At 41.6% G+C, this 20,427-nt stretch overlaps 1 protein-coding gene across 3 annotated transcripts in view; it reads right to left on the reverse strand.

The window, feature by feature from the left end:
* Positions 1 to 20,427, reverse strand: part of GALK2 (galactokinase 2) — a 129,214-nt gene that overhangs the window by 32,243 nt on the left and 76,544 nt on the right. For all 3 annotated transcript variants that reach the window (XM_070044921.1, XM_060294277.2, XM_060294278.2), the window contains one exon: positions 12,977 to 13,187. In XM_070044921.1, the coding sequence (XP_069901022.1) occupies positions 12,977 to 13,187 (211 nt within the window). The remainder of the gene's footprint in view (positions 1 to 12,976; positions 13,188 to 20,427) is intronic.

The following is a 20,427-nucleotide window of genomic DNA, read 5'->3' on the forward strand; positions in this document are numbered from 1 at the left end:
CATATTGCTTTCCTATGCGGGTGGTCTCTGTTTTTTTTTTAACGTTGCATCAGTGGTCCTTGACAGAAGAAAGGCTTTCTAACATTAGAGAGGTCTAATGGACTGAGGGGATGCTCATTCTTGTGGTCTCTCCTACCCCATTCCCTCCTAAAGACAATAAGAGGAATCATCTTCCTCAAACTTTTTTTTAAAAAACTATGCAATGTCTCTGCCCTTAACATAGAGTGGTGCCCTGTCATGTTTTCATCTGGAACTTACAGCATGACTGATGATCAATTGATGTTTCATGCGGTTAAAACTATGAATGTCTAATTTTTCCAGAGAGGAAGTGCAGATGGCCAACAGGCATATGAAAAGATGTTCAACATCGCTAACCATCAGGGAAACGCAAATCAAAACCACAATGAGATATCACCTCACACCTGTCAGAATGGCTATCATTAAAAAGAACACAAATAACAAATGTTGGTGAGGATGTGGAGAAAAGGGAACCTTTGTGCACTGTTGGTGGGAATGTAAATTGGTGCAGTCACTATGGAAAACAGTAGGGAGACTCCTCAAAAAACTAAAAGTGGAACTACCATATGATCCAGTAATTCCTCTCCTGGGTAGACAGCCAAAAAAACCCAAAAACACTAATGCAAAAAGATACAAGCACCCCAATATTCATAGCAGCATTATTTACAATTGTCAAGATATGGAAGCAACCCAAGTGTCCATCAACAGATGAATGGATAAAGCTGATGTGAGAATACACAAACACACACACACACACACACACACACACACACACACACACACAATGGAATACTACTCAGCCATAAAAAAGAATGAAATTTTGCCATGTGCAGCAACATGGATGGACTTGGAGGGCATTATACTAAGCGAAATAAATCAGACAGAGAAAGACAAATACTGTATGATATCACTTATATGTAGAATCTAAAAAATACAACAAACTAGTAGATTTAACAACAACAACAAAAAAGCAGAGTCACAGATATAGAGAACAAACTAATGGTTACCAGTGGGGAGAGGGAAAAGAGGAAGGGCAATATAGAGGTGGGGGAGTAAGAGTTACAAACAGGTATAAAATAAGCTACAAGGGTATATTGTACTACATGAGAAATATAGCCAATATTTTATAATAACTATAAATGGAGTATAACCTTTAAAAATTGTGAATCACTATGCTATATACCTGTAATATATAATATTTTACAGCAACTATACTTCAATTTAAAAAACTGTGAATGTCTATACAGATACAATGGATAATAATTTTTGTTGTCATTACAATTGATATTTGGCAATAATCTGCAAAAATCACTAGATACATGGATAGTAACTCACCTCTGCTGACTTGAATGGAAACAAATTGGGAACATATTTACACGAGTAGGAAAAGGTATACAGTTTCTAATTTAGAAGTTCTTATTAGGAAACTTTCTTCCACCTGAAGCTAGGTACTTTGAAAAATAACAAAGGATAGGAAGTAAATAACTAATATCGAACAGCAGGAGATATTTTCCTGGACCACGCCCTAAGATTCTAGAATGACAGCTTCCTGAAAAGAGACTGAGTGAACGCCACAAGACAGGGAAGAAAATGATAAACCACCAGGACTAAGAAGGCTTTCACCAGAAAAAGTGCAGATAAAATGCCAGTATGAGAGAGATGTGCAACTTCAAAACATGTCACAGTAGGTCTAATTATTAAGTGAAAATAATTTGGAATTTGGTCAAGAACAATATCTGTCATCCCAGATGTCTGGAAAGAAATGTCAACTCCATATTTTTATATGAGAAAGTAAACTGGTTTTCACTGGTATCCCACATCTGCTGGCATGGAGCAGCGGCCAGGTCCATGGCACCTCCAGGCCCCACTGACCCTTCCTTCAGCTTCTCCTACTCTTGGACCAGGTACATGCTTGGCTTCTGCTGCAGGACACCGGTATAATCAAAGTGGGAGACCTGGAGGTGGTGAGAGTCTGACCCTGGTTCCAGTGCACCTTCATGGGCTCTGGCTTGTCCTTGCTCTCCCCCACTTCACATCCATCATCACTTCCTGGCTATCTTTCCTACTGGCTTCAGGCTTCAGCACCAGATGCAAAGATATAGCCTTATGGAGACTGTTCAAACAGCTTTCACAATTGCATGTGGTCAAATCTATATAACAAATCCCTTTCTCTGATAGAACCCTGACTGACAGCCTCAGGTCACATAATGGTTAAGACTGTAGGGGGAGGTCTCCGGGGTTAGACTACATGGGTTTGAATCCCAACTCTGCTACTTTTAGCTGCGTGAGCTTGGGCAAGTTAATTAATTGTTCTGTGCCTTGGTTTCCTCATCTGTAAAGTAGCAAAATATTGGAACCTACCTTATGGGATGTTCCTATAGCATCAAAACCATCCGACGCTAGTCCTTATTCTTTAGGTTCCTCTAAATTAAATCTATGTAACCTGTGCTATATTTCACTTACACAGATTTGAAATGTTTTAAGGAAAAGCCCATATGTGAATTAAAAGACCACTTTGAAAAGCTCTGAGATGCAAGACAGAATGTTCTCTTGGCTGTAAAACCTTGGTAACACTCTCTGTTTACAGAACAAAAAAGGAATATTCATCAGTGTTAACAGTTATGTCAGTGAACACAAACCTAATTAGAATTGTCATGGCCAAATGCATTTGCTTTTGTCTTTTAAACATAATTTCAAACAAACAAAAACAACACCTACCAAAAAATTCCTTATTCACTAGAGGAAGTTTGACTATCACATCTCAACAGTGTGAGCAGATGAGGAGAGTTGGGGAGAGTGGGGAGAAGGAGCTGGGAATACATCAGTACTGAAATGTGTGCGTCTGGATGTGTTTTTTTTGTTTGTGTGTTTTGTTTTGTTTTGTTGGGTTTTTTTTTGTGGTACGCGGGCCTCTCACTGCTGTGGCCTCTCCCGCTGCGGAGCACAGGCTCTGGACGTGCAGGCTCAGCGGCCATGGCTCACAGGCCCAGCCGCTCCGCGGCATGTGGGAATCTTCCCAGACCAGGGCACGAATCCGTGTCCCCTGCATCGGTAGGCGGACTCTCAACCACTGCGCCACCAGGTGTGGGACTCGAGGGACATTGTTCCAGCTAATGATTAAGAACTCTCCAGACAATAGGGGCTTCTTAGACAATGGGTGAATTTCCAGGATGTCCGGCCCCCTTCCGAGAAGGAGGGAGATAACAAAATGTAAAAAAGGTGTCTGTCAAAGACCAATCAGGCAGCTGGGGACAAGTTCCCTCTCTGGTCCGAGCCTAAGCCGGGACCAATCAGCAGGAGAACACAACCAAATCTATAATTTACATACGGGGAAGTGGGAACCTATAAAACTGACATATTCGCGCCCAAAAGGGTTCCTTCTTCGACCTCCTGCGTGAGGACCAAGGAACCCCGGTGCACCGGCCTTCAATAAACCTCTTGCGTTTTGCATCGACTTCCGACTCTTGTTGTTTCCTGGGCGAGTCGAAACTCCTAGGAGACCGCGCAGGTCTAACACAGGGAAGCCCCGAATGTGTTTATGACACAGTTTACAGCCTTGGAAAGAACCATTTCATGTAGGTACTCTGAACGTGAGGAACATGAGGACCATGTTAACAAACAAGTATAGCAAATGTTTTAAAAGTACTTAGAATAGTGCTTGTCACATAGTTAAGTGTTCAATGTTAGTTATTATTAATAATATCATTAATGTACATGAAGAGATTTTCTTAAAGGCTAGATATAACCACTCTCTAGCTGGACTTTGAGTGCCTTCTTGAATTGGCCTCCTACCCATTACTTCTCCATATGAATAGAAGAAAATTAATTTAACACATTTATTCATTTAGCAAACATTTGCTAGGTACCACAGGAATACAGAAATGCACAAAACAAGGACCCTTTTTCAAGGATACAGATGCTGCTGGAGGATGGTGCCTCATGACTCACATTTAGCTGCTGTGACTCTTTCAGGATTTATTTCTGGGAAATGCCATTATGGCAACTACTGTATGCGAATTTCATGTGATGCTACAAGAGCTGTTTCCAGCTTGCTTTCATAGCTGTAGGTCACCAGAGTCTACGGGGTTGCTGTTATTAGGAGAGTAGATATCCCCTTCCTCCTTTCCTGAAGCTTGCACGGTCTCCTTGAAGCTGATGGTCAATACACAAGGATGACCTTCCTAGAGGGAGGAAAATTTTCTTCTTTGGGAAAGATGATCAGAGTGTTTGACAGAGGAAAATGTTTAGTCTCGTTGGTCTAACTCTCTACCACATCTACTGCTGGCCCTGCCCAAATCACATTAACTCAAGAAACTTGGGGAACTCAAGGGTTTGAAGGTACAGGTATGAAGAGGCGATCAAGCTCATAGGTTCATTCTGGGCCCGCCTCAGTCTAAGATGACCAAGTGTATTTAAGACTACTGCAGGGGTCAACTTGTCTTCAAAATGTACCTGCAGAATCTGTTTCATTTTAGCTCTTTTAAAACTCAACACAAGTGAATGAAAATTCCAGAATTCTCTGGCTTTTGTGGCTCCAGAATGGCCTCAGGAGGCAGAAACAAGGCTCTGTGGGTAAGAGGGAGATTCTGAGCCTGGCCTACCCATCAGTGGCTCAGGCACCAACCAGTACACAGCACATATCACAGCTGCGTACGTGATTCCTACACACTGGTACTGTTCTGCTGTTCCTACAGAAGCTGGGTTTTTAAGATGCCATGTCTTTAAAATCAGATTTAATAGAGTATGTTTGCACTGCATTTTCAGTTCCTTAAATATCTGAAGAGGCAAGGTGAACCAGTGAATAGGGGTATGTAATGCACACATCTGAAAGAGGAAGAGGAAAACCCAGGAAGGAAGTCTCATCCCCAAGTAATTTGGGGTAACAGTTCAGCCCATTTCTTCCTAGAAATTAAAGAAGCTTTACTCCTGGCATGGTCCTGCCCTCTGTGGCCAGACAGCTGAGAAGTCAACAGGAGCTGAGGCGCAGAAAGGAGAGACTAGGCAGAGGAGGAAAGGAAAAAGACCTAAGTGAAAGCAAATTTTCCCCATACTTGACTTCCAAAACAACTAAAGCATATCTTTTGTGCATAACAGAAATAGTTATTTGACTTATTCTTTTATACTTTGTTTCATAAGAATCTATTACCTTGCAAAAATGAAAACAAAAGACAAAACTAAAGGACTCATTTTTATTTGGCCTTATTAGGAGTCCATCACACAGATTTTAAGGATTTCTGCTCAACCAATATCTGTAAACTCTAGAAAGGTCCTTTGGAGTTTCTTCTAGGCTCTTTACAGAAAACTTTTCTTCAAACTTCTTATAAGAACAACAACTGAATGTGTTGAAATCATAGAATTTAGTACCTGATATCTTACGAGCTATTTTTAAATCAATTTCCTTGATATTGAGAACACAACTGGAAATTGAAATTACTGACCGACTCCAAGTACCTTTATACTTCTCCATTAGATAAAAAATAAACTACTCTTCTTAGAGTTAACTGAGATAATCCATGAGGACTACACTTTTATCAAACGAGAAAATTCCACAGCACTTCTCATGGCTCTTCTGTAACAGAAGAGCTCATGCACATTCTGGCCAAGTTGAGCTTGCTCCTTAGATGAAGCAAGCTACTGGATGCCACACGGCTTTACATCTTCTAAGGCAAAGGCACCAGAATGGGAAATAGCCAAAAGGAAACTCTTTAACCACAAGGTAACCTATCTTCATCACTTCTCTTTAGTTTCAAGAGAAAACCATAGCCAAGAAAAATCAAAACTTTATATTCCCTTCCTTACTTAGTACAGGATTGCTAAAGCCAGCTGATTAATACACTGAGATAAAAAGTGCTGGCAGCAAGAGTGTTGGATTAAATCAAAAGCCTGGGATTTGGGATCTGGCTCCAGCACTTACTACCTCTCTAGTTTTGTAACTACATGTAACTCTCTGACCTCAGTTTCCTCATCTGTGAAATGAGGATAACCATGTGCCCCAGGGTTATTATGAGATTCAAATCAGATAATGCAGGTAAAGAGTAATGTATAAACCATAAACTAAATAAATAAGTTTTTTGGGTTTTTTTTTTTTTTTACTCTGTATGTCTTCCTAAAGAGCAGTCTATGCCAGTGCCTTATACTTGCTCAAAAGCCATGATTATCGCTCGTGACTTTGGAAATCACAGGATCCAAACAAATTAGTCAGCAACTGGACAGCACTCTGTCAGCACATGGTCACAGGCAAAGTTGGTAATCCAAGCAAGGAGATTCGTGTCCATCCCAACAGAGTGCATCTGAGCAGCAGGGCCACCCAACCCGGAGCACAGGCTGAGCAGTCCCGAAAGGAATGCTCCCAGTAAATTCTCCCTTTCTTAAACCAGCACCCACACCACCTGACCCAGTCTCTACCTCAGTTTCCATTTACTCCCTCATGGACTCCTCTGTTTAACCTCCAGTGTGTGTCCTTGACTTTGCTCCCATGGTAGATACGTGTGCCCATCTCTCCTGGCTCTGACCACAGTTTCACCTTTTCCTCTGGGGTCACACCTTAGGAAACACCCTTCCCAAATCAGCCTGGCCCCGAGCTTCTAGAAACCCAAACATTATGCCACACTCTTAGATGATTCCTATCTGTGAGCAAGGCCTGACAAATAATCCTTAAATTTTTTCCTAACCAGTAATCCTTAAATTTTTCCCTACCAGTCCTTAGTGATGGATTATAGCCATTCTAAACAATGTCTAAAGGATTTGAGAATTTTGCTTTGTGTGTGTATGTGTAACTTTAACCGTCTCTAAGGATTTCTAAATCTAATTATTGGAAATTTGGAAAAAGAAAATAACATGGGCCTTTGGAACGCTGGCTAGTTTAGCAGAGGCTGCAAGCCACAGTTTGACTGTAAACATCTCTCCTTGTACTCTCAACTCAAGGTCAGCATCTCCCAACTCACACTCATATCCAGGTAAAGAAACAAAGGAATTTTGGCAGAAAGAGAACATTGGATTTCATATCCCTTTGAGAAAGGCGTGGATTTCCATGATGGGAAAATCAGTCCAAGTCAAAACTAAGCATGTTAAAGTGTAGGCATCTGGAATAAAGGGGTGGTGGCACTCTCCAGAGTCCCCTGCTGGGGGCACACGTCATCTGTGCCTCCACTCCTACAGTCTTAGGACAGCGCCACATTCAATAAGAATCATATTTTCTAAAGGGGTAATAGAAGCATTCAGTTAAGGTCTTAGGCCAACCAAAGCACAAACTCAGAAGGAACAAGGCAAAGATATAAATGGATTTTGATTTCTGAAGTTAAAGCTGTGTGCCAAGAGAATTCAGCAGGAAATTTGGCTGAGGTTAGATGGCTGGATTCAGAGAGTAAATCAAGTGACATTAATCTAGGAGACTCCAGAATCCCACAGACTGATTTATGTTCATAGTTTTTTTTAAACTTATTATGAAACCAAAAGGGGGAATCCTTTGAGGATGGTAGAATTACAAAATGGATTCATTCTATCAACATAGGTTTTGTTTGCACTCAATAAACCTAAGTAAATTATAGAAAGTCATGTAAGTGGGCCAGTAGGAAAGTTATTTTAGATAAAGAGGTAAGATTAAGTATTCATCATTCTTACAAAAACAATGAAATCATTATTCTTTAGCGGGACAAAACTTAAATATATACATAAATAGCAATGCATATCCTATGATTAGCAAATTATCCTTTGTGTTTTCCAAGGTTTTCGGAGAAATTAACTTATTCCCAGAAATGCTTATTCAAAAGAGGGGTGGAGGGTGGGGGAGACAGGCAGATGCAGAGAAAAAGGAACAGGGATACAGAGAAAGAACAGGTTTCAGACAGAGAAGGATACAGATAAGAATTATACTGAGTTTATACGATAGGTAGGAACTGTTTCAGAAAAGAGGAAAGGGCAGTGATGTTTAGGATTAAAGGTCCAGAAGGAAGACCAAGAGGCAATTAGTGAGTGGAATGGTTAAGCCAGGACAACACTGTCCAAATGGGCACGTATGGGCTCAAACAGGAGACAGGACAGAACAGAGTTAAGGCCAAATTGAGGAGAAATTTAATATCCACATTAAAGAGTTTAGGCAATGAGGTAATGATGGGCCTCTAAAGGTTTCTGAACTAAAAAGTAACACCGTGAAAAGACTGCTTTAAGAAGATCATTTCACAGTGAATATTCTCAATATCTATTAAGGTTTCTTTGCCTCTTAACCAAAAATTCCAAAATCTAATTATATAGTTTGGGTCTTTATTTGCTCTGTATCTGTATTTAGATGCCTTACCATATCACCAGAAACTCATCATTTTGCCTCCAAAATCATTTCCCATACTACATTCCCTAACTTTCCCAGCATCCATACGTCAGCTTTCCTTATCTTCTATTCCTTTCCTTCTTCCGTTTCTCTCCTCCCTCCTTCCCTTCCTTTCTAGACACAGGCAATCATCAATTCCAACTGAACTCTCCTTTATAGTCTTAAGAATCTACTCATTGAGATATCCACCAACAATTCCCCATTTCAGGCATTTCTGCAATGGAGAGTAGAACTGGCATCCCTTTAGCCAGTATTTTTGGCATCCAACTCATACTGCACACAATGCCTCTTGACACATGTTTTCAAATACCCCACACCTCATGTTTCTGTCTTCCAGGCTCTACTCTTTGCCTGGAATGGCCGGTCACCTCTCTCAGCCTGGGAAGGCCATAACTTTCTTTTCAGATCCAGCTTAAATTCAAGGCACATTCTCTAGGTATTTAGGCACTCTCTCCTCCATACTCTCAGGACTCCTGATAAATACTCTTATTAACAGTGGGTATTTTTTACTGTGACTGTTCTGTGGCACTCTCCCCAGTTAGACACTAGGACACTATAAGGTAGAGATCATGTCCTGCTTATCTGTATCCCAGCATCCAGCATAATACCCAGCCCAGTGAAGTTAACACATATATTTGCTGAATTAAAGAAACTGGATGATGTCTTAAGTCAAAAAATAAAGACTATTCCCCTGGAAGCTCTCCCTATCCAAAGACCTACCCAACTTCGTCACTCAATAAACATTTCATTAAAACACTTACACACAGTATTTAACAAGGTGTTGGTGATCTGGGCCTATCTACAAACTCAACCTGATATACCACTCACCACTATGTACATTGTTTTCAAGAACACTCAACTATCTGTAGGTCTCTGGACATCCTCTCTTACTCCTCCCTGCCTCTATACCTGCTGTTTTGTCTGCTCGGGAGTCTTTCCGACTGCCTGTCTACCTAGGAAATTTCTATTTATTCAACTTTTGTCTGGTTGCTGTCTCCTTAGTAAAACTGGCTCTGACTTCTTTCTTTTCTGATCTCTCTAGACCCAAGAACACCTCCCTCACTGCACTCATTACTTTATGCTGGATCAGTTTTTTTTCTTTATCTGTTTCCACTACTATTTCGTAAACTCCCTGAGTATCAAACCCTGTTGTGTTTACCTCCGTGTTCCCAATGCTCAGCCTCAAGGCCTAGAGGAGGGGAAGGAGAGGGAAGAGAAATAACAGAAGTAGCTGACATTTAAAAGCACCTATGTTACCAAGCATTGTTTCTAGCACATTACACTGACTACTTCTTTAAGTACTTCTTCCTATTATGCCTATTTCGTGGTAAAACTAAGATAACAGAAAGGTTAAGAATTTGCAAATCTAGTCCCAAGTGTAGTAAGTAAAGGAGCCGGAGATCTTAATCCAGGTGGTATGGCTATCCTTTGGTCTATTGCCTTTCTGGAATGGTGTCAGCAAACTTTCTCTGCCAAGGACCAGATGGCAAATATTTTAGATTTTGTGAGCTATTTAGACTCTGTCACAACTACTCAACTCTGCTTTTGCAGTGCAAAAGTAGCCACAGCCCATGTATGGCTGTGTTCCAGCAAGAGGCTATTCTACAAAAACAGGTGGTAAGTCTGATTAGGACTGTAAGCCAGTTTGTTCATCTAGAAATTCAATAAATGTTCATCAAATTAAATTGGATCTAATGATGTTGGAAACCAAAACCTTCTCCCTGCCCTCAAGGAAAACTTTTTCCCTTATCTTATCCTAAAGCCCTCAGCAGTTGCAGCCTTTAAGCCTTTACTCGGCAGGCAAATCCACTGTAGGCACTCAAAAACCAGTTTCAGAACTGAAGTCAATGGGATGGACATGGGGCCCTGATCTTTGTGCTAAGCTCCCACCCCTGAACTCCACCTCAAGAGACTGTTGGATCTTAGCCAGATGTCCTTGCCCCCAGCAATGAAGTCTCACAAATAGATAACCTTTACTTCTAAGAAGAGAAGCTACTCCAAGGTTCTAGCCTGTACCTCCAACCCTTACCTGGCCTCCATCTGAGGTTTCTCATGTTATCAGTATAAATACAATATTACCGGAAACAGTAGGCAAACAGAAAAAACTTCCACACTTAAGTGGGCCACAAGTTTCAACCCTAAGCAGTGAAGACTTCTTGGTGTTCCAGAATGTTGTTCCACAGCAGTCATGAGCACTGCTCTAACCTAGATCTTTTTATGTAAGTAGTATAATAATGAGAAAAGTAGGTATGAAAAAAAAGGATGAGAAAAAGAGGAGCTTATTGAATTGTAAATTTCTTTTTTTTTTTCACTTCACTTCAGTGACATAAACCCCACCCTACAAAAGAACCATTTGAATTGACATATACACACTATTACATATAAAAGATAACTAATGAGAAGCTACTGTATAGCCCAGGGAACTCTATTCAGTGCTCTAATGACCTATATGGGAATGGAGTCTAGAAGAGAGTGGACATATGTATATGTATGGCTGATTCGCTTTGCTGTATGGCAGAAACTAACACAACATTGTAAATCAAGTATACTCCAATAAAAAACATTAATTTGAAAAAAAAAGAACCATTTGCTTTATATTTCACAATATTTTGACATCCTATTGGAACTGAGCAGAACCCTGCAGTACCCTCCTCCCCCCCATTACAAAACCAAGAAGTTAATGACTAGGACAATAGAGTCAGAGACTCAGTGTCTGATGTACATTCCTGAGTTGTTTCACAGGTACTACAACTGTCACCAGAGAAAACAGCTAACTGCATGGTGGCCAGCTGTAGCCATGACATAAGCTACTCCAACTTGAGCAGTACTGAGTCTATCGCTAGCACAATTCCAAGAACTGGCCTCAAGAGAACGGGATTAACATTATTGCTCATAATAATATATATCTTTGTGGGCATCAAAATAATTGTGGTTTGCTCTGCCTATATATGTAAGCGGACAACTAAAATTGTCAGCAACGAGATGCTATAGACCCATGATGACACCTTCCACTCTGAGAATACAGCACCCTATGTCAGAATGAAAAAGGTACAGAAGATAGACCTTCACCCCTAATCCCATAGAAATGGAATGATGTTCTGATAAGTGGGGATATGTAAGCAGCTCTTTGCAGGAAACCACCCTCAGCAGGAAGCCCCTGTTCTTGTCACTTTAGCAAAGTTATATTGTAACTAACTCTTAAACCAGGCAGGCCCATGCTCTACTCATCTCAGGCCCAAGCACACCTTTCAAATCTTTTAATCACACAAAACCCTGCCTAACTTGTTGGTTCTTTCCATCGATCAAAGTAGAAATGAAGAATAAGTAATTAGCAGATGACCAGATCTCTTCCCTAGCTTCCCCTTCAGTAATCTCCTGATCAAACTGTGTGAACAAGATAACATCTAGAGGAAGATCAGGAGGGGTCAACAAGCCTGCACACAAGCCTGCACGCGGTGAGGGATGGCAACAACTCTGACCCCCATCTCAGTGATTAACTGGGATTACTTTTCTGTTTCCCTTTAAAAGATTTCATGGCCTAGCAAAATCTTCGGAGATGTTTTTTGTTTGTTTGCTTGTTTGTTTGTTTGTTTTGCGGTACGCGGGCCTCTCACTGCTGTGGCCTCCCCCCGTTGCGGATCACAGGCTCCGGAAGCGCAGGCTCAGCGGCCATGGCTCACGGGCCCAGCCGCTCCGCGGCACGTGGGATCTTCCCGGACCAGGGCACGAACCCGTGTCCCCTGCATCGGCAGGCGGACTCTCAACCACTGCGCCACCAGGGAAGCCCGGAGATGGTTTTTGAGGGATGCTGAGTCCACCATTTCCCCAGATTGCCGGCATTCTGATTAAAGGCACCTTTCCTTTCTACCAGCATTTGTGAGCACATAATTGATTTTGTAAGCAGAGAGCAGCGGGACTCGATTCGTTCCATAACACTATGAAGTACATGTCCTATTATCCATTATCTTCAAAACAGGCAATCACAGAACTAGAAACAAAGTATACCAACTGCATGACAAGGATCATATATGCTGCTCATGGACACTCAGACCAGAGAGGTTGTTAGTATAATATCCCGATTTAATTCTAGTGAGAAATACTTTGTTGTTGAAATTCACCGAAGAAGGTAACATAACTTATCCTAGGTGCTACAAGATGCTTCCCAACAGAAAAAAAAATTTTTAACAGCAAAATAAACTATAAATGTACATTTAAAATATTATTAGATCATCACTTTGGTTTTTGACCCCTAAACTGAGTTGGGCTCACATTTGGAAAAGTGCATGACGCTGCCAGTGAATTTACCCTACCCACTGTAATTCTGTGGTTGCCATAGGCCAGAGAGGGAGAATTACAATGGTGAATTACGAACTTCTTGAGGGCAGGAAGTATGTGTTATTCACCTTTGCCTCGCCAGAAAATCTGGCATATAGCAGACCAGGAAATGTTTGTTAATAATGAATGAATGAATTTAATGAAGCCAAGAATCTAGATAATTAAGTTTGCCGAAACACATATGTTCTCCAAATTCCTTCAAGCATGCTTCAAAATCAGTATAATCCATAGGGACATTGGAAACTTTCCATCTGTGAGTGGGGAAACAACCCATGCCCTTATTTTCTCCAGCAGACTCACCGTCTTGAGTGTTTGGACTCAGGATTTGGGTCTTGAGTTCCTGCAGGCTAATTCCCAGACACCTGCAGATCTCCTCGGGGCTATAGGGTTCAGAGTGAAGGGTATCTTCTGTGATCAACAACATTTCTTCCAGACTGACCCCCAGCTTGGCCTGCACCTCCTCCAGCCGCAACACTTCCTCCCATGGCAAGCATTTGTGCTTAGCCAGCAGCTGCAAGTTCAAACCAAGAGAATGGTCAGTTTTCATTTCAGATATTGATATGCACTATTTTAATGAGCCAGATTCAACTTTAAGCTTTTTTGTTTCCATTCAACCTATCCACAATTCCCACCATTGCTTGAAAATGCACGCTCGGTTCAGATGTTTGAAATTAAACATGCTTGTGTGACACTCACAGGCTAGTTGAGTATTTTTCCTAAAAAAACTAATCCTCCACTGATTTTTTTGCCTATCACCACTTTCCCTCAGGGCTATTTCTTTGCATAATTTTGTCCTTTTGTCCCTATTCAGTTCATCCCCAATACACCACTCTCTATAAAGTCTACAGAAAACTATTCAAATCTCACATGATCTGGGTCCTGAGGTGGGCACTGCATGCCCGATTTCATTTGAGCACTTCCTGTTTACAACATGCCTCTTTGAAATGGCTAATGAATTTAAGTATCTGGGTGTTTGGAGTCAAGTCCCAGATTTTAAATGAAAACCTCATTGGTGACCTTACGAAACACCACTGCATTAGGTCATTGGTGGTAGTAGAGCTGTATGTTTCTCCACCCTCAAGAAAAGAGTTTGGCTTCCAGTTGCATCCTGAGGCACCTCCTCAATCTACTGCAGAGGGTGAGATATAAACCAAACCTTTGTAACCTGGTCCACTCATGGGAACCTCACTCCAGAATGTGTGTCCCTCATTTTTCCCAAACTACCCTTCGGAGCAGGTAACAATCAAAACGGTGAAGGTATCTCTCACCCTGAGGTCTACAAAATTCATTCCCCAGGTGTGAGGACCGCAGGTGCAGACAGCACAGATGGCAAAAAGAAGCAAACAAAAGAAGGGGAAATGTGCATCTGATTTACTCTTCTATTATGCTGATGATTTGATTTTCTTTCTTTTTCACAGGAAGCAGATTTACCAAAAGACCATTGTACTTGGTTAGGGCCTCTCACTTCTGAAGAATGTTAATAACAGTAGTTCTTATATTCATTAATCCTCTTTTTAAAACTCTGGCTCATACATTTGAAAGGAGTTAATGATTTTAAGGCACAACTGGTGAAAAAGACAATAGAATTACATTTTTCTGTCCAGTTATTTCACAGAACATGGTGCCATTTTTTTTTTTTTTGCGGTACGTGGGCCTCTCACTGTTGTGGCCTCTCCCGCTGCGGAGCACAGGCTCCGGACGCGCAGGCTCAGTGGCCATGGCTCACGGACCCAGCCGCTCCGGGGCATGTGGGATCTTCCTGGACCGGGGCACGAACCGGTGTCCCCTGCATCGGCAGGCGGACTCTCAACCACTGCGCCACCAGGGAAGCCCCATGGTGCCATTTTTAAAGCAAGGCTACAAGCTAAGACCTTTCTTCTGACCTTGTTTGCTTAGCACATTTAATGTTTATTAGCAGTGCTAGATTGACACCTCCATAGACTAACTCATTCATTCATTCAACTCATTCATTCATGGTCTCTATGCCAGTGTATTCCAAAAATAATTCCAGAAAACTTATAGACATACACAAAACAAAAGAAAAACATACAATATATTTATTTTATACAGAAAAAGAGCTGAAGTGGATGATCTCCTAGAATTACACTTCCTCGAAACACAGATCCAAATCCAACTGAGGTAAACAATGAAGTTAACAGAAATAATTCACACTTGTATAGCGCTGTGTGATTTAAACGTGCTTTTTATTTCTTTTCAGCCTTGACAGCTCTGTGAGATAGGTATTATTACCCTATTTAAGAGATGAGAGTGACTTGCCCGAAGTCACCTACCTAGTAAGAACAGAGTTGGAAATTTAACCCGTACCTCTTTCTTGCTTCCCCAAGGCCACATTCTCAATGGGCTATGCTTGATATCCATGTCACACTACTCATTTTAGCTCAAATCACCACTCAAGTTTTAGAAATGGTTTCTAAATACAAACTAAGTTTTGTGTTAGAAGTGAACATTCCAGTGATTTAAAACACTTTGATAGATGGGTTCCTTCTAAAATAAGAAGGAAATGGGAAAAAAAAATCAAAGAACGACCCCCAAGTGATGAGAATGGGCTCTTCCTAAGAACCTTGCAGTAAACACCATCTCCAAGTTCCCAACCCTGACCTCACGTGAACAAGTCACTTTGCCTCAGGCACTTGATCCCAGGAAACTGGCCCAGGACTGTGTGGGGAGAAAGTCTTCGAGGGTTGCCTGCTGCCTACAAAGCTGTTTTCAAAGGCAGCCTCCCAATGCACTTTTGTTCCACAAACAGAGGCACTAACATTCAGCCTAGCAATATCCCAGTTTGCTGTTCCGCCCGCTTAGCTCTCAGCTGGAGGGTCCACGTGGCCAATTGGGTGTATATTTCAATTAAGAATGAAACCTACCACAAGCCCTCAATGACAGCTGCACAGCCATGAGTCGCTGAGTAGTGCACTACATTTTAGGAGTAAAATCAGAAAGCTGCTTAAGCCCTTTAAAATTTGGCCCAGGAAACAGAAAGATGACTTGCAGATGAGGGAAGTGGGTGGGTAAGATCTGTTGCCCAAGACAGAACTTCATGAGGGCATTTGCCGCTCACAGCCCTGTCGCCTGGCCCTACTTCACATTTGTGAAGCAGGGCTAGGAGTCAGGGCTATGGGTCATTTTGTGACAAGTTCCTCACTCAGCAGCAGGGTGGGGATATACGAGAAAGCGATTCTTTGTCAACATCTACCATTTTCTTTTCACCACTATAAACATTAGGTGTTTATTTCCGATTCCATTCCTGGGAGGTTCCTGAGCCTGGCTGATGCTCTGTGGACAAGAAAGCAGGCAACGAATATTTTGTCCACAGTCATGGAAAGATGTAGATAAATAGTGCTAGGACCCTGTCTTAGGTTGGTTTCTCTCAGAAGCAGGCCGTGAGACAAGAATTTAGGGGGAGAGGGAGATACAGAGAAGTGCTGATAGAGGAGTCTTAAATGAGACAGGAAGAGAAGCCAAGATGAAGTGCAGTGATGTGAGAGGTGAAGCGGGGCCTGCTGGACCCTCTGGGACCTGTATGTATAAAGCTCGGATGTGTCCTACGCATAGACAAGAAAGCTCAGATATTTACCCGCTAACTCTCATCCACCATTGATTGAGGGCTGATTCCAAGGGTGTTAGCTCCCCAGACTTCCAGGCTGTCTCATGTGCAAACTCAGCGTTCTCCTGCAGCTAGAAGACATCTTCAGTCTGAGAGGGTCTCTGGGGCTTCTATTAAGAGGGTGTGGTAGGAGAGTGCTAACATATGGACTCGAACTCAGGAGGCTGTCTGTCAGAACCCACCTCTCTCTGACGTTCTCATTGCATTTTGCAGTATTAACAAGTCAACGGAAAAGTGTCAAGTCTTTCTCCTCACCAGCTCAGCAAAGGATAAAATTTCAAATCCCTTCTCTGACAAGCTGTTTTCCACACAACAAAAGCAGCTGTGTTGTTGTTGGTTTGGGTTCTATAAATCACCCACGCTTATTTTTAAAATTTGAAGAAACACATAACAATTTGAAGTTTAAAAAAATTACAAAGTATAAAAGAAATCACCTGTAATCATCCCAATAAGATAACCACCAATCTCCCAACTGATATCCTATGATACATTTTTTATGCATACTTCTTACACACGTACACACATACAGTTTGACATAAATGGGATCATACATAACTGTTTTTATCGTGGATACTTTTTTTTTTTTTTTTTTGGCTTATCTCCCCCTCACCCTCCTCCAACTTCATGGAGCCATTCCACAGTGACTTCATGCCCATGTTCCGCTCATAATCATCATGAACACATTCACAATGTTGACCTTCCCCAGTGCTGGTCATCCCCACTCTCCACGTTCTCCAAAATTCTCCTGAATTTTCCCGGTTTCCCTCTCACCTCTCTGGTCCTTACATTTCCACCCAGGACTCAGTTTTCTCCTTTCATTATTATTGAAGCCATCTCCCAAATTTAAACCCCGGCCTTCTGCTCTTCTCTTGCCACATTCTCTCCCTCAGCAAACTGAACTCAGTCCTTGGTTTCAACTATTATCTCAAAATAGTTGAAAGACTATTGTCCAAGCCAAGTGAAACATTCCAACCTCAAATTTCTAACCACTTATAAGAAAATTCCATGGGGAAGTATCATCACCTCCCACTTTCATATCACCTTCCATCCTACCTTCCCCATATCTATGAGTGCTTTCCACCCATCATTTCAGCTTAAAACTACAGCCCTTTTCGACTCAACACTTAGCCTTTACCTGCACATGTCTGCATGCCATGCGTGTTCACTGCAGGGTATGAAGCACTCATGGCTCCTGACTGCATGGAGCTCAGAGTCAACCCGAGGAGACAGGCATCAATTAATAATTATATAGTGAAGAACTTACTCCATTTGTGATAAACTACTATAATGGAAAAATATAGGATGTGGCAAGAGCATATAAAAGGGCATTTAACATAATGGAAGTGGGGAGGGTGGTCATTCCTCAACGTAATGGCATTTAAGCCAAAAGGAAGACAGACACCCAATCACAGAGAGCCTTATACCTGACCCTTTACTAGGTTCTGTCAGAGATTCTTTCATATCCCTCTCTTGTTATCCCGTCCCCCCTGACACTTTAAGACCCACTTCTCTTCAACCAAACAAAAGTTCCTGCTGCCAGCTTAATATTTCTAGAATACCTTGCTAACATTTGCACTTCCAGGACCAAGCCTGGGTGATCCTCAGCACAGCACTCAAGGTCCTGCTACACCTGGTTCCACTATTCCCCAGTGTGTGTGTGCTCTGCCCTGCAGCCAGGACTCACTGTCCTGGGATACTCCACACCAGTATCCTGGCAGAGTGAGCTCAACTAAATCAATAGGCTGAGTGAAACTGGCTACATTCCTGGGTGTTTGGTTTTTCTCCACTCAAATTCAAGAAAACTGCAGAAGCCCTGAGAATATTATACCACTTCTCCTCACCAGACAAAGAATAAGCTCCATATTGACCACTAAGTGGCAGGAGCTAAAAAAAAAAAAAAAGAACTGGATGAGTGCTGGCCACTAACCAGACACGCTCTGTAAAAAATCACACTGTAAATTTTCCTTGAAGCGTCAAAGGACCACATGAAACCCTCTCCTTCATTGCTGCACATGTTGCCACAAGAAGCTCAGGGTATGCAAAATGCAACAGCATAATTTCCCTTCCCTTTTTGACTTCCCATAATACTTATTATCAGCATCACACATTTTATCCCTCAATATAATTAAGGGATACTCTTTTTTATAGACATAAGGCAATTCTGGAAAAAAAATTTTTTTTAATTTGTTTATTTTTGGCTGCATTGGGTCTTCGTTGCTATGCCTGGGCTTTTTCTAGTTGTGGCGAGCGGGGGCTACTCTTCATTGTGGTGCATGGACTTCTCATTGTGGTGGCTTCTCTTGTTGCGGAGCACGGGCTCTAGGCGCGCGTGCTTCAGTAGTTGTGGCTCGCAGGCTCTAGAGCACAGGCTCAGTAGTTGTGGCGCACGGGGTTTGTTGCTCCGTGGCATCTGGGATCCTCCCAGACAAGGGCTCCAAATCTCTCTCCTGCATTGGCAGGCAGATTCCTAACCACTGTGCCACCAGGGAAGTCCCCCAATTCTGGAAAAGCTTAAGCCACTGAATATGTATAAAATATGAAAAACTTTGTGCTCATTAAAGATTTCTGGCTACTTTGTTAATTTAAGAACATAAAAATGTGCTTCACTTAAAAGACTCATTTGGTGGTGGGATGAACTGGGAGACTGGGATTGACATATATACACTAATATGTATAAAATGGATAACTAATAAGAACCTGCTGTAGAAAACAGTAAAATAAAATTCAAAAAAAAAGAATCATTTACGCAAATAATAATTATAAATCTCTATTGTGTTTGCCTTGAAATGTTTTAAATTTTAGTTCAAATGCCTCTGCAAGACTCTGACTTTTAATGAATCTGCATTAATTAGTTTGGGGAAGCTGTTAGAAAGAGAGGAGCAGGGAGGAAGAGAGAGAGAGGGAGAGAAAGGAGACTTAAGAACAGAAGAAACTACCAACATTAAAGCAAAACAAAGAAAAATCATCTTCATTGGTTTAGTGTACTTCCCTGTGCTAAGTAGACACAAAAGGTACTCATTTTTCAAAAAGGTACCTTGGGGAAATAGGAGGAGAGGAAAAATAAGTGTTATTTATTACAATTTTTCCATGTGGAGCTCTACTTAATCAGAATCATTTTCAAAACTATCCTCAGGGCTTCCCTGGTGGCACAGTGGTTGAGAGTCCGCTTGCCGATGCAGGGGACACGAGTCCGTGCCCCAGTCCGGGAGGATGGGCCCGTGAGCCATGGCCGCTGAGCCTGCGCGTCCGGAGCCTGTGCTCTGCAACGGGAGAGGCCACAACAGTGAGAGGCCCGCATACCGCAAAAAAACAAAACAAAACAAAACAAAAATCCTGATCTGTCATTTCTCCACTAACACTTCATTTTTATTGTCTGAAAGCAGCAAGTTTATTCAGATTAAGACAAGCTTCTTTACTTTTTTTACGAGAGTTTATTTCCTGATTTAATGAGACCATTTCCAAACAAAAATTATATTCATTCACACATTGCTGAAAACGGAAGAATGGCACCATACTGTAATTAAAATAAGCTTAGCAGAATTCCAGCCTATATTCCCTAGGCAAGAGCATATTCTTGGCATCAAGATCTATCTGCAGAGCCTATATTAGCAGTTTTATCTTTATTTCCCTTTTGTATATAACCTTGGATTCTCATGATTTGCAGCAACGTGATTTAGAAAACATTCTGCATCTTGATAAAGGCTTTCAATTTTCTTTCTTCCATATTTCAAAAGAGAGAAAAATTCAGAGTACTTAAAATAATGTATTTTATCTACATCAAGTGGGAGGAGTGTGTGGTAAAAAGCCAATTTCACTGACCAAAGTACCTCTAAAATGCACATGGAGTTATACAGTTAAACTCAGAAGACAGCCTCAAGAACAAAAAGTTCTGCAGCGGATTAAGGTTTTCAGCTACTGCTCCAGAAAGAGAAGCCCTTTTTCTAGTTCACTCCCAAAAGACACCTCCCTCTCCCAGCCTGACAACTTTCACTACAGAGCTTCAGCACCACAATTTTATTTCTCATTTTCTTCTTGCATCTTTGGAAAAGCGTCATTACAATATGAACCCATTTCACACATCTCATACTTGTTTTGGCTCACCTATGAGTCTCATAAATGATATCTAATT

Source organism: Globicephala melas, chromosome 2 (genome assembly GCF_963455315.2).
Source record: "Globicephala melas chromosome 2, mGloMel1.2, whole genome shotgun sequence".
Lineage (NCBI taxonomy): Eukaryota > Metazoa > Chordata > Mammalia > Artiodactyla > Delphinidae > Globicephala > Globicephala melas.